Genomic DNA, 14,503 nt, shown 5'->3' on the forward strand with positions numbered 1-14,503 from the left:
GCTGGTATAATCAACCTCTTGATCACCTCAGCCTTGTAGTCTGTTGTATACTATAATACATCGTCCCGATTTTTCTGTATACTCCATGTTGTCTCTGTAAACTACAATCCTAACTAATTGCGAACAAAATGGCTCCCAACATGTCAGCTCCAGAGCCAATTGCCATCATTGGCATGAGTTGCCGCTTTCCGGGTGGTGCTTCGGAGCCATCTCGTCTGTGGGACACCCTCTCTGAGGGAAAGTCGGCATGGAGTGAAGTTCCCGAAGACAGATTTAATATGAAAGCCTTTTACCAACGCGGAGATCCTCATGCAAGCACGACTAATACCGCTGGAGGTCACTTCCTGGATGAAGACCTGTCCAAGTTTGACAGCAACTTCTTTGGAGTGAAACCTCTGGAGGCTCGAGCCTGGGATCCTCAACAACGTCTTACCCTAGAGCTTGCCTACGAAGCATTTGAGAATGCTGGCTTGACCATACCGCAGCTTTGGGGATCCAACACTGGCGTGTATGTTGGTCAATGGAGTTCAGACTACAGCGAGGTTCTGGCGAGAGATCCAGAATACCAGGAACTCTACCATACTCTCGGCGCTGGTCCAGCAATTACGTCCAACAGAGTCTCATTCTTCTTCAATCTAAGGGGCCCAAGTTTCACGGTCGATACGGGCTGCTCATCAAGTCTCGTCGCATTGCACAATGCCGTGCAGAGTCTGCGCAATGGTGAGAGTACCATGAGTCTTGTCGGCGGTGTTAATGTCTTGTTGGATCCTCAGCGTTTCACCTACCAGAGCAAGCTCAAAATGTTCTCGCCCGATGGTCGTTCATTCTCATTTGATCATCGCGCCAATGGTTATGGAAGAGGAGAAGGTTGTGGATGTGTCGTCTTGAAACCGCTTTCGCTGGCCGTCAAGGATGGCGACCGAATCCGAGCAGTGATTCGAAACTCGGCACTGAACCAAGACGGCAGAACACCTCAGGGCATCAGTGTCCCAAGTATGAACGCGCAGGAGGAATTGATCCGACGGGCATATGCTGAGGTTGGGCTGGTTCCCACTGAGACAGACTATGTCGAGGCCCACGGAACAGGTACTGCCGTCGGTGATCCAATCGAGGCTCAGGCTATTGCTGCTGTGCTTGCTCAAACCAGGAAGCCAGGACAAGAGCCATTATCTCTAGCTTCAGTTAAAGGAAACATCGGCCACACGGAAAGTGCCGCTGGTATTGCGGGACTGATCAAGTCCGTCTTGATGCTCGAGAACCAGGCTATCCCCCCTCAGGTTAATTATGAGAAGCCGAACCCCAAGATCCCGCTGGATAAATGGAATCTACAGGTATGTTTATCAGAGATAATTCAGCAGAAAACGAACAGGCTAACTCTTGTCTCAGATCCCAACTCGATTCGAGGAGAAGCCACTTCACCGCATCTCTGTGAACAGGTAAAGGAAATATTGCAATTTTATCAAAGTCATTGCTAATTTACGTGGTAGTTTTGGATATGGAGGCACTAACGCTCATGTGATTGTCGATCGCGTGGGCGAACATAATTACAGCAACGGTACGAACGGTACAAATGGTGACCATCATCACAATGGCACCAATGGCTCAAATGGTACTAATGGCACTAATGGCTTCCACAATACTGAGAGCATATCCGATATCGCCTCGGACAGGCCTCGTGTTTTCGTGTTGAGCGGTGCCGAAGAGCAGAGCTGCCATCAAAATGCAGAGCGCCTTGCACAATATCTTACTAAACTTCCAGCATCTCTGTTGGAGGACTCGGATGAGTTTCTTGATAAGCTGGCTGTGTCTGTCAACAAACGCACTGTCCATGACTACAGTTCTTCCATCATTGCTTATGACGGAGAGGACTTGCTTGCACAACTTGATGTCCTGCAGCAGACACCCGTCGCAATCAGAGCACCTGTCAAGGCAGGAGCTCGCGTCGGATATGTCTTCGGAGGTCAAGGAGCCCAATACTATAACATGGGTCGGGAAATGATCAAGTCTTGGACACCTTTCCGTCAATCTCTGGACAAAGCCAACGCCCATCTCAAGACTATGGGATGTCAATGGGATCTTCTTACCGAGCTGGGCCATGAAAAGGCTCAGGACTCCCATGTTGATGAGCCAGAATATGGACAGACTCTCTCGACTGCCGTTCAGCTAGCTCTAGTCGATACGCTGGTCGCTGTGAAGATGCGTCCGACGTCTGTCGTTGGTCACTCTAGTGGAGAAATTGCTGCGGCTTATGCTGCTGGTGCCCTCTCATTTGAAGACGCACTGACAGTGGCGTATCATCGTGGTCGTCTCACATCTCAGTTGATCCGTACTGGCATTTCCGGTGGTATGCTTGCCGTTGGCTCGTCACCTGATACAATTCAAGACTATATTGAACAGGTCAAGGCAACTACCAAAGCCAATGTGAAGATCGCTTGCTACAATAGTCCAACAAGTGTCACACTTTCTGGCGACAGCGAAGCTATTAATGCTATCGCCGAACTTCTCCAGGACGATGATGTTTTCAACCGCAAGTTGAAGACACAGGGAGCTGCGTATCACTCACAGATGATGCAGGCGATGGAGGGAGAGTACCGATCCGCCATCGCGCATATTCAGCCACGCCCCGTGGATGCATCAGTTACCATGATGTCCTCGCTGCTAGGAAAGAAACTGCCAGCCGGTTTCCTGTTGGATGGGGAGTACTGGGCTAGAAACCTTGTATCGCCAGTTCTCTTCGCTGGAGCTCTGAGGGGCATCATGGTAGGCGATGAACATGATGGGACACCGCAGCATAGTTCTCAGGTCGATCTCCTTCTCGAGATAGGCCCTCATGCGACAATGCAAGGTGCAGTCAAGGAAACATTGAAAGGACTGGGATCTTCAGTTCGCATCCAATACCTGTCTTGTCTAAAAAGAAAGGCAAGCGCAGCCGAAAACATGTTGCGCACCCTGGCTGATCTGTTTGCCCTGGGTGCCTCTGTTGACCTCCATTATGCAAACGTCGGATTCCGTACAAGCTTGCCATCCATCCTGAATGATTTGCCGCCCTATGCATTCAATCACGACCAACGTCTCTGGCATGATGGTCGTATATCCCATGAGTTCACTCATCGACAGTTCCTCCCTCATGAGCTTTTGGGTAACCTGTCCGCCGATGTTAATCATACTGAGCCCAGATGGCGTCGTTTCTTGAGGCTGAAGGAGCTCCCTTGGCTGCAACATCACGTTGTGCAAGGTCAAGTTATCTTCCCAGCAGCCGGTTATCTGGCAATGGCCATGGAAGCTATGCGCCGCTTCACGGCATTTGAGACCGAGAATCAGTCCAAGGCGACTGCCGGCTATTCATTCCGCAACACTAGCTTTTCGAAAGCTCTTGTACTCAGAGAGGACGATGCGGACACCGAGATCTGCCTGTCTCTGCGACCCGAAGCGAGAAGCGCAAGGAACTCATGGCAAGACTGGAAAGAGTTCCGAGTCTTTTCTATATCACCTGGTAAAGGATGGAGTGAACATTGCCGAGGTCGCATTCGCGCTGTTGTCGACGAAAGTATCCTTGCAGATGCTCTCAAGGACACAACTGGAGTCAAGGACCGCATCGCCGCCTCGGTTCCCCACCACATCACTCCCAATCGGTTGTATGCCACTGCACGTCAAGTTGGCATGGAATGGTACGCTCCGTTCGACAATGTCGTGAATCTTCAAGCAAGAACCGATTTGAGTGTGGCCACCAACAAAATGCCAACCTTGTTGAGTTCGGCTCATCCATTCGGGCCGTCAACATATGTTGTGCATCCAGGTATGCTTGACTCAACTCTTTTCCACGGCCTAGTTGCCAGTGTCCTAGTTGAGCAGGAGGTTAAGGCGCCTGTGGTACCTACTTTCCTTGAACAGTTTACTGTCTCAACTGCTATACAAGTTCCTGAAGGCGCGGAATTGCGCACTTATTCTGTCTCCCGGGAGGAAGGTTCTTGTTGGAGCGCCCAGGTTGAGTTGAACGGAGAGTCCGTCATGAGCTTCAATGGATTGAGGACCGCTCAACTTCCCAGTGATGTGATAACCACGCGGCCTCATCAATTGGCTCACAGCCCAGAGTGGGTAGGCCATTATCCAAGCATGACACGGGAACAGATCATCGACAATTGCATCAACTCGGTCCCTGCTGGGTCTGCTAGACAGCGCAACATCGTCCTCTACGCAGATGTTCGAGCTCACGTAGAACGTGCTCTCAACAAGATCCAGCCAGATCAAGTTGCCTCTGGTCATCAGCAGCCTTGGTACAACTGGATGAAATCATTTTTGGCCACAGAACCTGATTCTGCTGAGACAGTATCCGAGGCTAGAGAGGCAACAAAGTCGGAAAAGTTTGTTGGCTTTGACGCAGTAAAGATCATCGGAGAGAATCTCGAGCAGCTTCTAGCAGGCGAGGTCAACTCTCTTTCCCTTTTGTCCACCGATGATATGCTCGGAAGATTGTACTCAGAGGAACGCAATCAACGTTGTTATACACAGATTAGTGCTTACTGCAAGACTATCGGCTTGTACAATCCAGCGTTGAAAATGCTTGAGGTTGGAGGTGGTACAGCTTCCGCTACCCTACCTTTGCTACAGGCATTGTCTCATCAAAGCCACCCGTTGGTCGCGCAGTACGACTTTACGGATCTTTCGACAGCTTTCTTTGCTGCCGCCCGCGAGCGTTTGGGTCAGTATGGCCAAAATGTCAATTACGAGGCCTTTGATCTTGCCCAGAACCCTGAAACCCAAGGTTTCGAACCTGGCAGCTACGATATCATCGTTGCATGCAATGTCGTTCACGCTACTCCCAGCATCGCATCATCTCTGGAGCACATTCGTCAACTCCTTCGTCCGGGCGGAACGCTGGTTCTTATGGAGATTACCAACGGCGATCCCTTCTACCAACTCATCTTTGGTTCCCTTTCCGGATGGTGGTCCGGTGTTGACGAAGGGCGAGAATCTACCGCCATTCTATCAGAGGATGACTGGAGACAGGTGTTGGCAGAACAAGGCTATCAGTCAGATCCAATCATGGTGGGCGACTATGCTACATCTGAAGGAGGCACGATTAGTGTCATCTTTGCCAAGACTCCAGTCGAGTCTCAACGTGATCATCTCAATGAGACTTCACTGCATTTCGCGACCGGTCTATTTGCCAATTCTTCAGCAGGTTATCTTGACAATGTCGCTGAATATCTCGGACAAAGACCCGAGCTTAGCTTGCGACAAATCACGACCGGCACCTTGGAAAGCATACAAGATATCGACAGCACTGTGGTTGTGATAGATCCTGAGACAATCGAGGCTCTCGCGGGTCGCATGGACGCATCTCTATGGGAGAAGTTCCAAAAGTGTGCTTTGTCCTGCAAGGGTCTGCTCTTGGTTTCTCGAGGCGCAACTGGTAGCTCAGTTGTTCCTGAAGGAGCTTTGGCCGTTGGCTTCGCCCGATCTATGAGATTAGAACAACACGACATCCGATACATCACGCTCGATCTTGACCCAAGTATCAATCACGATGCCAACGAGCTGAGTCGGGTGCTAGCTGAACTCCTGACCTCAGAGACATTCGACTTTGATCGCACTATCTCTGATGCTGACTATGAGTTTGCTGAGCGCAAGGGACAATTGCACGTGAATCGACTATTCCCCAATGTCAAGCTCGAGGAGAGTGTAGCACACTCCACTAGAAGAAGCAAGCCTGAGCAGACCGAGTTCCTGAATACTTCACGTCCACTCAAGGTCGAGCTAGGCGTGGATGGACTGCTCGAGACCTTCCGATGGGTCGACGACCATCAACATGCACGCAGCTTGGCACCAGACGAAGTTCGCCTTGAGTGTCGTGCTGCCAGTATCAACTTCCGTGACGTTCTCATTGCTACTGGTGGACTCGGCGGTGCTGGGACCATGATGAACGACTGTGCCGGTACAGTGGTCGAGGTCGGCAGCAACATGACATCGCGCTATTCAGTTGGTGATCGAGTATGCAGCTACTATGCTCAGTCTTACAACAACTACCCCATTGTTGATGGACAGCATTGTGCAAAGATCCCAGATAATGTCTCTTTTGCTCAAGGTGCATCTTTGCCGATTGTGTGGGCAACGACTTATCACTCACTTGTCAACGTTGCCAAGCTCAAAGCGGGAGAGTCCATTTTGGTTCATGCTGCTGCTGGAGCGGTCGGCCAAGCCGCCGTCATCCTAGCTCAACATCTTGGGGCAGTGGTTTATGCTACTTGCGGTTCGCAAGAAAAGCGTGAGCGCCTTGAAAGCATGGGCGTCGACCCCGGTCATATCTTTACAAGTCGCTCTCCTGCCTTTGGTCCTGCCCTTCGTGCCGCAACCAACAATAAGGGTGTCAATGTCATCTTGAACTCTTTGGCTGGTGAGCTATTCCGAGAGTCTCTGGAGTGCCTCACGTCCTTTGGTCGCTTCATCGAGATTGGCAAGAAGGATTTCCTCGACGATGCATTGATGCCAACCAAGTTCTTGCTTCAAAACATCACCTTTGCATGTGTTGATTTGGTCCAAATGATTAATGAGGACAAGCCACTTGTTCACCGATTGCTCAATGATGTAGTCGAATTGGTGGCAAGCGGACAATTGAAGGATGAAGTAAATCTCCAGCTGTACAAGCTGGGAGAAATTGAGTCCGCCTTCCGCCTCATTTCGGCTGGAAAGCATATGGGCAAAGTCATATTGACAATCGATCAAGGCGAGACTGTTTTGGTACGTGAAATATCTACTCAACTTCCAAATTTAACCACAAGAAATGCATACTAATACAACGAAATGAACAGGCTCTTCCAGCAACCTCCAGTATTCCAAAGCTCCTACCGGATGCCACCTATCTTTTAGTTGGTGGTTTTGGTGGCCTTGGAGTTCGTCTCATCAGATGGCTTGCTTCGAGAGGCGCGAAGACTATTGTGACTATGTCTCGATCGGGGGCCAAGTCCCCTGCTGCAAAGACTTGTATCGAGGAGATGCACAGTATAGGCGTGACAATTATCGCCAAGTCTTGCGACATTTCTTCCAAGGAGGCTCTGGAAGCTGTGGTAAAAGAGCTTCAGGATATTGACGGACTGAACCCAGTTCGTGGTGTCATTAATGCCGCCATGGCTCTCGAGGTGAGTAGTTCAATGCTCAATTCTCTACAATAACTGACTTATGTGATATTAGGATGCCATGTTTGATCAAATGACCCATCATCAATGGGTGTCATCGCTAGCACCCAAGGTTGCGGGTACCCGAAATCTAGATGAGGTTCTGCCAAACGACATGGACTTTTTCGTTGTTCTGTCTTCTATTGCTGGAATCATCGGCCATCAAGCTCAGGCGAACTACGCCGCAGCCTGTACTTTCCAAGATGCTTTCATGCACTATCGCCGAAGCCAAGGTCGAGCCTCATTTGCGGTCGATGTTGGAGTCGTTAGTGATGCTGGCTTTGTAAGCGAGGCTCCGGCTGTCTTTTCCAACATGAAACGCCAAGGCTTCTCTTTCATCTCCGTCGCTGAGCTCCTTGCGACGCTCGATTATGCTCTTAGCAACAACGGGCCAGATTGCCAAGCCAGCATTGGTGTAATGGCTGAGGCCAGCCCCAACAACGCTGAATGGTTAGAGCAGAGGCGAATCTCGCATTTGGTCAAAGACTCTGCTAATGGTGCGGCGGCGTTGGGCGATGGCAGTGGCAGTGATGCAGATCACATTGGCCACATCAGGAGTGCAAAGACAGCCGAGGAGGCTCTCGAGGCTGTGGGACAAGCGGTTCTAGCAGAGTTGAGCAAGTTAACCGTCACTCCTGTGGATCGAATCCTTCCTCACAGGACGCTGGATTCCTATGGTGTCGACTCATTGGTGGCGGTGGAGTTGCGCAATTGGGTTGTGGCAATTGTAGCAGCCGATGTCTCTCTTCTCTTGATTCGTGAGTCTAGGAGCATCGAGGAACTCATCCACTTGGTTGCAGGAAAGTCAAGATTGGTCCCAGCCAAGCTTCAGGAGGCTGTCTCAAAGTTGGCCTAAATTAATTTAGTGTAGTCGATGGATATTTAGTACAAGAATTGATCATTTTCTTATTTCCTTCGCCAAGATGGCTCGTTTAACGTCCATGATCCCTTGGTTTCCAGGTTCTTCACGACATTGTAGGTGTTATCTTGATTTACATCTCCTGTGCCATAACCGCACAGCACAAATAGACTATCTTTAAAGATAGGGCAAATATTGGAATCATGTAACGCCCTGAACTTCACAAACACTTGTACAGTACAGCGGCCGATGCCGTACGGATATAAAAACTAGAATCTGATGACGGTATCCGTAGGGACCTTGTTGTGCAAACTCACTCACTCACACCCACAGGGTTGATGAGACGGTAGCAGGGGTCATCTCAACCATGAAGATACATACGCTGACGGGTAATCAAGCCGTGGCCCTGGGTAAACATCTTTCGATATCCGTAGACTAGCCAATAACCGTAGACTAACTAAAAACGTTCCCGACCTTTGAACGCCAATCAGAGCGTCTATGGGTAGGGCGGGCCAGATCAAGGTAACAGAGCTATTCCACTAGTGACTTCTGTAGCGTCAAGTACTATCTGGTCTAGTGTATCTACATAGTACGGAATAGATAGTCTGTGCTGCATTGATTCGAGATGAGTTTCTGGTTCTTGGGTTCAGACATGATTGGCTAGAAGAAAGTGAGACAACATTCCCAACGAGACGGGTCAAGACAGCAACCCCAGATGAACAATACTACGGTGCATTTATCATCAGTGGAGAAAACCCCAGCATATCGGAAGACTTTGTAATTGAACCAGAATTATGCGCCAATTGAAAAGTTTTCATTCCATTTGACTCCACTGTTACCTGAATGCACTACATCTTACGACATACGAAGGATGCAACGTGAACTTTCTCGCTATGTAAGATCCCATCGAGTTCGAGGGCAGGGATCAGTGTCAAAGCGGGACGGGTCAGGATGCAAGATTTGTAACGGTGTCTTCAGAAAGACGGTCATATTTATGTACATGTCATCGATTAGACTTTGAGAAGCCCCCATCAAATGTACATGTATTGCCCCCCTCGGTCCCCTTCCTCTGCAATTCGCCGGAACTGGAGCCGGAGAATAGGAATGAAAACTCTACAAAGGCGAAATATGGAGACTAATCCTGCGTTAGAGGAGACAAGATCTAGACCCAAATCCCTACATACGCATCCATATATAGGGCAAACTCCCACAGAAAGTCCCTCCGACTCACAACTACGCTAGCCAGGGCAGCTTCTCGTATTGAGAAAATATCTCTTACAACGTACAGAGTACATACAGTGAGAGGAGTCGAGACTTGTGGAGTCTTGCCAAATCCACACACATGAGATTTTGGCCAAAGACTTCAACATCACTTTCTTCAGCTAATAGCTATAGCTGAATTCAATGTCACTGTTCTGTGTCTATTGGGAATGCAAGGTATAGACTCATCTAAATCCTTTATCTCATCAACCCTATTGGTTTGGCATGGTAAACTTTAAGCTCCACAAGTATTGACACTTATACCACGGACGTAGTAAGGAGATAGTATAGTATATATGTGTTAATTCCCTCAGCTCCCCCGTCCTTCTTATAACTACATACATACTCATGTCAGACTCGTAAGGTTTCATGCATCAGAGGGAGCCCTCTCCTCAGGGTATTAGAAAAGTTGGCCGATCGAAGCATAAGAGACGAAATCAGTTGGTCAACTTATGCCGTTCAGACTAGGTATGTGTACTCTTACGTTATTTATTTTTGTACCTTGAGGTTTGTAGGTCATCTTTTCTGTTACAAGTAGCCTCTTGAGCAAGCAGATGTCTTATTTCTCCTGTGCTACAGAGTATATAGAAAGCATCTACACGCCGTTTTGGTGACTAATAGAATAGCTTAGTTAGTTCTTTATGATGACGAACTGTGAACATGCATGTCTGATATGCAATGCAGAGCCACTAAAACTTGCATGTGTGTGATATCTAGGATGTTATTTCAAAGCCCTTCGGCGAAGGATTGACAACCTCGAGGTTTGGGGATATTCGGACTGCCGGCTTACATAGTACATTCGGGACCGAATGAGTTTGGCTTAGCCTGGTCAGGATCATGATCGGTAAGTGGAGTGAAGTCATGTAGGTCCCTTATGAGGAAAGTCGGGTTTTGAGACCTCCCTGAAGCGGCAATAGAGGCGGCATCGACTGCGGCACAGCAACGCTAAGGCGGAGCTGCCGAAGCGGCTCATCGAACGGCTTCTACACCCGGCGTCGACAAGTTCATCCTTGCGTATTTTTTCCTCTACTAAAGATTCAAGGTTGCCTAAATGCTTACCATGTAGTAGACAGCCTGGTTCGAGCGGATGCGTGACATCGCTTAAACCCTTGTAGAATCCTTCGTCCGGAGCACACTTCTAAGAATGAAAGAGGCAGACACGTGTCGGATGATGGAATTTTTCTCTGAATTGCACTGAACGATCTAGATGGCATATATGTATTGAAGAATAATCCCAATTGTAGATGCTAGAGCTAGATATAACCTTGATACACTGTCGTCAAACTAATCAATCATCCTGGGAATGAACACTACCAACAGATCGTCAAACCAGCCCCGCTTAGAACGCATGGAGCTCGTGAGTTTGAAATCGATCAATGCGACTTCGCAAGGGTATGAAAGCTAATAGGGTTCATTGTGCGTACAGCCAACGTACGCCGTTTCGCAATCTCTATTGGCATCGCGATCTGTCACTTCCCCGCGTGGAGACAGAGACCAGCCAGTACGAACACCGATAAACGGAAGCCAAGGCCAAGTCCAAGATGGTCGCAATCAAGTGACAGGCAAGAGAAAAAGGATAAACCCAGGACATGCTTCAAAGGAGTCCAGCTCAAGATGTAATGGACTCGTAAGTCTTCAAATCGCAAACATGTCTACATGAACTCAACTCACCCTTTTCTTTAGACACAATACGCAGTTCCGGCATCTTTTCAGTCACCGCAGATCGTCCAGTATTCTCCCCCAAACCAAACATTACGAACTCCGCCCTCCAACGACATTGATGACCTACATGTGAACTCTCGATCAGAACCAGCATACCTAACAGTCGGAGCACCATGCGAAGCACAAAGTCGTTCTCCTTATTCGGCCCCTGGGACTGTCAGACAATTACCGGCGACTCAATTTTTGAATCATGTTCCCAACTTTGTATACCAGTCAATCAATAAAGATACTGCCATGAAACAAAACTACTTCTCAGGTAAGCATACATGCCGCTGCTTACACAAGTCCCTCCCCGTTGACCTTAAAACTTGGCAGACTCGACTTTCTTTCCAAGCCCAGCCATCACAGATACATGGGGAGAACTACCTACTCCGGATCTATCTTCCTGGGATACCACCACTAAGCCACACAGTCCTGAGAACAGAGCTACACCTATCATCGACAAGCATGTGTCACCCTTTGAAGCCGCTCTGGAAATAGTGGAGGTCGCATCGAACAGGAGTGCCCAAGATGTGCATGATGCCATCGGCACGGGAGATGGTCACCTCGAAACTCCAGCTCCTATTGAAGATCGCTTATCACAAGTTCTAAAGGCTGTCGACGCAGCTGGTTTTGATAGTCTGGACAGTGCCGTCATCGCATACTACCAAAGATCATCCAAAGGCAACGAATGGCTTCGGCAGGAACAGAGACTAAATCGTATGCGACGGCTACCTGTTCTCTTGAAGGAGCTCCATCTTGCAGCACAAGGTTGGGGTCAATGGGAGCGGAGGAACTTCCAAGAGCAAATCATTAAGAGCACAGAGGACATTCTCTTCGCTGAACTACAAGATCATCTCGCGGCGAGGCGGAGCTCTCCCCACGGCTCACCGTGCAGCATTGAGCAGAGAGGTCAAGGTCGTCAACACATGACAGAACATGACACAGATCCAGAGGCCGAGGTAAGTTCCCAAGAAGCATCAAACTCACCTTGCAGATGCTAACTACAAGTACAGCTTCCCAACACATGGACCTTGCTTACGTCTCTTTCGACAAGATACAGCACCATAGCTTCCCAAGATTTACAAACCGATATGCCAAGATTGGTTAGCAAGTTCCTTGCAGCCGGCTCTGAATTAAATACTTGAAGCATTTTGGCTCTAAAATAAATATTTACCCTAATAAACACACCAATAATGCATAGTTTCATAATAGATCACATGTGACCGAGGGCTGGTTTGGTTGGAAGATTGGCTGATGATCGACCGTTGTGTCCTACACAACCATTCCCCTACAACCTCCAATTAGTATTTAAAAGTGATCACAGCGCTTAGAGTGTAGAACGTGTTTATATGGCTTGTTGTGAGGGCTAGGAAGCGGAGGTCTGGCCAAAATGTCATTGTACTGAGCAGATTGTACTGCACATCAACTTACTCTGTCCGTCATAATGACCAGACCGAGTCCTTCCATACTTATTCTACGTTGTAGATTCAACACTGGCATGATTGATACAATGATTGGTAATTTAACTGGGCAAGACTCGCCCTAATTCAGTAGAATTTTGCCCATTATCTTCATCTTCAGTCTCGGCAGGGTTACCCGTCGAGCGATTTCTATTCATCGCGTTATTTTCTCTACCGCCATTAATGCTATCTTCATGGCCTGCTTTTCTCTGTTGACCTATACCTGCGTTTTGAGGGAAAACTTGTGCCCATAACCAAACGGCCTGATTAAAAACACGCTCACACGCCGATATCTCGGCTCCGTTGCTCGTCATCTGATCCATGGCAAGCTCATCGACGATTGACTTGCAAGCATCCACGAACCGGCCAAAATTCTCCGACTTCCAGTTCTCAATGAATGCTTCCCGGAGGGCGGTTGTGTGTCTATCTTTACGTATCGTTTGGCTGCTATATGCGCTTGGGGATGCGCTCGACGGCAAGCTGTAAGATGGAAGTGAAAAGGAGCCTCGTTCCGGTGTTGGCATCGATCGGGCAACAAATGAACCGGCGTATGAGAAAGAATTATAAAAGAGCTCAAAGAGGGTCAGCTTGTGGTCATATCAAAAGGATCAATCATGAAGCAGCTTACAATCTCGACAGCCCATAGCAATACCATGCCCTCAAGTAACGTGGCAGATGCACATGATGCGCTGTTGAACAGATCGATGAAGCTTTTGGTAGCCGGTCTCGGCTCATCCAAGCTCACTTCGAGTCCATACTCGCGCTTAGTAGCTTCAAGGAATTCGAGCTCTTTCTTCATATTACTCACAGCAGAGCACAGCAGGTCGAGACACCGAAACGTTGAGTCGTGTTCCAGGTTCGCAGTTTCTGGTATACGAATCTTGCCTATTAGCGCTCCAGTGAAAGGAACAAGTGATCGTGAGATGTATCCAATCTGGGCCAGCCATTGATTGAAGGCATTCTCACTCAGCGATCCAGAGCCTGCATGTGCCAAGAAGCTATGTTGAACAGCATTGGTCAATACATTCTCAGATTGGCCAAGCAAGTGTTGGGCCAACGAAGGCGGTTCTAAACGTTGAGATGTACGAGATGGCGAAGGCCGTGAATGAGGTCCGACTGACATCGTTGCACTCGGAGGACGATTCGAGAGATGACGGACCATGAGATCAGGGTTTGGTCTTGCACCATTCCATATCGCAGGAGGTTGCTGTTGTTGCGCATTGTGAACCAGGCTTCCACTTGCCAGAAGTTCTTCCCCCTCAGCTGTCGCAATAAAATCCTTGCATTGCATCAAGTGATCTGCTTGACGGGTTGCATTTTTCGCTCGGACAAAGCCACAACTTCTGCATCGGACTCTTGCGCACTGTTTTCCGTCAGACAATTGTTCAAAAGTTCTCGTTGGCATGCATGTTGGTCACATACCTTGTGATCAAGACTATCATCAAAGAACTCGTCAAAGTACTTGCTCATGTCAAGCGTTGATCGTATCCGTTGCATGGTAGGGACTTCTGGATTTGGTCCCAGATGGAGGAGACTCGAATTGCCAAAGCCGTAAGACTCAGCGAAAGCTCTCCTACCAGTGGCGTTGTATGGGTTTGTTGGGGCCAACTCTTGACCATTTCCAGCCGCCCTCCACGCCACGTATTCAGGGCAATTCTGGAGGTGCCCCTGAAAGTCTTGTCAGTCTAGCTGATCAAGAATGGGGTAGAAAAGATTCTGACCTTTTTGCGGCTTAGGACTTTTGCACTACCTTGCCAGCGACCGCAATGTAAGCACTCAACTGTTTCCCCTAGATTTGCACTATCGACAGGTCTAAACTGTGACATCTCTTAACGACTATTCTTCCGAGACGACATGGGCTTACATGTTACATACCTGATCGTGTGTGTAGGTGTCGGCTGGGCGGGGCATGGTATCCTGGAGACGATCCAACACCTGAACCGATGAGGGAATGGATAGATATCGTGTCAATTACAAGATGTAAATGTAAATGTAAATGTACGTTCACTTATAAAAGGGCCCGTTCCTTTGCCACGGAGCAGAAGGAA

The 14,503-nt window shown here is 48.6% G+C and overlaps 3 protein-coding genes across 3 annotated transcripts; 2 read left to right on the top strand and 1 right to left on the bottom strand.

The window, feature by feature from the left end:
* Positions 1–128: 128 nt before the first annotated feature.
* FSST1_004828 (type I polyketide synthase) lies at positions 129–8,028 on the top strand (the record flags this gene model as incomplete). The annotated part of the gene is made up of 5 exons (XM_083231042.1): positions 129–1,331; positions 1,387–1,436; positions 1,488–6,738; positions 6,810–7,136; positions 7,189–8,028. 5 exons carry the CDS (start codon positions 129–131, stop codon positions 8,026–8,028), a joined length of 7,671 nt encoding a protein of 2,556 aa, XP_083088258.1.
* Positions 8,029–10,594: 2,566 nt separating this feature from the next.
* On the top strand, positions 10,595–12,140 carry FSST1_004829 (uncharacterized protein; the record flags this gene model as incomplete). The annotated part of the gene is made up of 5 exons (XM_083231043.1): positions 10,595–10,648; positions 10,718–10,918; positions 10,975–11,269; positions 11,329–11,954; positions 12,009–12,140. The coding sequence occupies 5 exons, from the start codon at positions 10,595–10,597 to the stop codon at positions 12,138–12,140; spliced, it is 1,308 nt and encodes a 435-aa protein (XP_083088259.1).
* A 762-nt stretch (positions 12,141–12,902) lies between these two features.
* On the bottom strand, positions 12,903–14,366 carry FSST1_004830 (TenA family protein; the record flags this gene model as incomplete). Its single annotated transcript, XM_083231044.1, has 4 exons — positions 12,903–12,935; positions 13,084–13,818; positions 13,878–14,123; positions 14,331–14,366. The coding sequence occupies 4 exons, from the start codon at positions 14,364–14,366 to the stop codon at positions 12,903–12,905; spliced, it is 1,050 nt and encodes a 349-aa protein (XP_083088260.1).
* Between the last annotated feature and the right edge of the window lie 137 nt (positions 14,367–14,503).

This window comes from Fusarium sambucinum, chromosome I (genome assembly GCF_050947815.1).
Source record: "Fusarium sambucinum isolate potato_lamoka chromosome I, whole genome shotgun sequence".
In the NCBI taxonomy this organism is placed as follows: Eukaryota; Fungi; Ascomycota; class Sordariomycetes; order Hypocreales; family Nectriaceae; genus Fusarium; species Fusarium sambucinum.